The sequence below is a fragment of the Passer domesticus genome, chromosome 30 (genome assembly GCF_036417665.1).
Source record: "Passer domesticus isolate bPasDom1 chromosome 30, bPasDom1.hap1, whole genome shotgun sequence".
Lineage (NCBI taxonomy): Eukaryota > Metazoa > Chordata > Aves > Passeriformes > Passeridae > Passer > Passer domesticus.
In genome coordinates, this window is record NC_087503.1 from 4,897,619 (window position 1) to 4,899,834 (window position 2,216).

General features: G+C 56.9%; 1 protein-coding gene across 1 annotated transcript; it reads left to right on the plus strand.

The window, feature by feature from the left end:
- LOC135287640 (olfactory receptor 14C36-like) lies at positions 1-768 on the plus strand (the record flags this gene model as incomplete). The annotated part of the gene is made up of 1 exon (XM_064400912.1): positions 1-768. A coding segment is annotated over one exon (765 nt), but the record flags the coding sequence as incomplete, so codon positions are not given.
- Between the last annotated feature and the right edge of the window lie 1,448 nt (positions 769-2,216).

The following is a 2,216-nucleotide window of genomic DNA, read 5'->3' on the forward strand; positions in this document are numbered from 1 at the left end:
ATGTTCTTCTTCCTGCTCAACCTGGCCGTCAGCGACCTGGGCTCCATCTGCACCACTGTCCCCAAAGCCATGCACAATTCCCTCTGGGACACCACCACCATCTCCTACACAGGATGTGCTGCTCAGCTCTTTTTCTTTATGTTCTTCATTTCAGCAGAGCTTTCCCTCCTGACCATCATGTGCTACGACCGCTACGTGTCCATCTGCAAACCCCTGCACTACGGGACCCTCCTGGGCAGCAGAGCTTGTGCCCACATGGCAGCAGCTGCCTGGGCCAGTGCCTTTCTCTATTCACTGCTGCACACAGCCAATACATTTTCCCTGCCCCTGTGCCATGGCAATGCCCTGGGCCAGTTCTTCTGTGAAATCCCACACATCCTCAAGCTCTCCTGCTCCAAATCCTACCTCAGGGAACTTGGGCTCCTGGTCATAAGTTTTTTATTAGGTTTTGGCTGTTTTGTGTTCATTGTTTTCTCCTATGTGCAGATCTTCAGGGCTGTGCTGAGGATCCCCTCTGAGCAGGGACGGCACAAAGCCTTTTCCACCTGCCTCCCTCACCTGGCTGTGGTCTCCCTGTTCCTCAGCACTGGCACAATTACCTACCTGAAGCCCCCCTCCATGTCCTCCCCATCCCTGGATCTGGCCCTGTCAGTTCTGTACTCAGTGGTGCCTCCAGCCCTGAACCCCCTCATCTACAGCCTGAGGAACCAGGAGCTCAAGGCTGCAGTGTGGGGACTGATAACTCGATGCTTTCATAAACATTGAACTGCTGGCAAATTTCCACAAATCATTTGTAATAAAAATAAACTTTGACAATTGTTGTTGGTTTCATTTTGGAGGTTCCTTTTTTTTTTTTTTTTACTTTTATACTTTATTCCACAAAGAAATGTCATTGTTTGTGCCTTTGTTCATTTTTGTTTCTCTCCACCTTCCCTGTGGCCACGGACCGTTGACAGTGAGGGGCTGCATTCTTGGTGGCTTAAAAGGAACTAAAGGATCACCCAGCAGAGATTTCTGCAGAGATACCCATTTGCTGCCTTCTCTGGAGCTGCAGAAGCAATGTCTGTGTGCAGAGCTGGGGGCAGATCGATGCTGGCCCAGCAGCTGTGCCTAGCAGCAGCAGCACTTGGTGTTGCCAGTGCTGCTGCCGTGGCCCTGCCCCACTGCCCTGGTGGCCCTGGTGTTGCTGCAGGGCCTGAGTGCTCTCGGGGCCGGGCACAGTCCTAGGGGTGGCAGTGCCGGGGCTGCAGCAAGGACAGGCCATGGGCACTGCTGGGGCAGCGCTGACGCCTCAGGCCAGGCCCTGGGGGCTGCAGGCTCCTTGCCCAGGCTCTCTCAAGAACATGGCCAGGCCAATGCTCAGCACAGAAAAGCCCCAGGGTGAGCAGCCCCAGGCTGGCCGTGGGCAGGCTGGGGGCAAACAGCATGGCTGGGGCTCTGCAAGGGCCCTGGGGGAGATGGGAAGGAGCAGCAGAGCAGGGGCTGATCCATCCCCAGTGTGCTGCACAGCCCAGGGCAGCGTCCCAGAGCGTCCTCATGGAGCTGCCAACAACATCCCCCCTCTGCAGCCCTGGCCTCTCCCCCAGCTCACACAGGTGCCGCATCCTTGCAGGCACAGCCACGGCAGCACTGGCTCAGGAGCCCCTGTTTGCATTGCACAGAGCAGGCGGGAGCACCCCCATGCTGCTGCTGTGGGGACATGTACCTGAGGGAGCACAAATGCCATCAGCTCCTGGGGCCAGCAAGGGCTGGGGGACACCAGGGAAACCACTCAGCTTTGTCCTGGCCTCTGCAGTCAGCCAGAAACTTTGTTCCCATCAGCTGGGAGTTTCCTGTGCCACTGCAGATGCTGTTGCTCAGAGCCAGGGCTGCCTGGCAGCCACCCCCAAACTGCCACAAGCATTTCCTTGGCTTCACCCCTGCTTTCTTTACTCTGTTCTTGTATAAATTTCTTCCTCTTGCCCAGCCCTGTTCCCTCTCCTGCAAACAGCCCATCCATGTTTGCCCTTTCCTCTCTGGCCCCACTCCCCATTGCAGTTCCTGACTTGGCACCATGGGAACGTCCCTTGGGGAGCAGGATCATCCTCCAAGTGCTGCAGGAATTGTCTGCAGGCTCCTGCAGTGCCTGGTGCTGCTCCCTTGCCAGAGGCACCCCAGGCCAGGGGGGCACATCTGGGCTGCTGTGTCTTCCTGTGGGGCTCCCTGTTCTGGGCAAT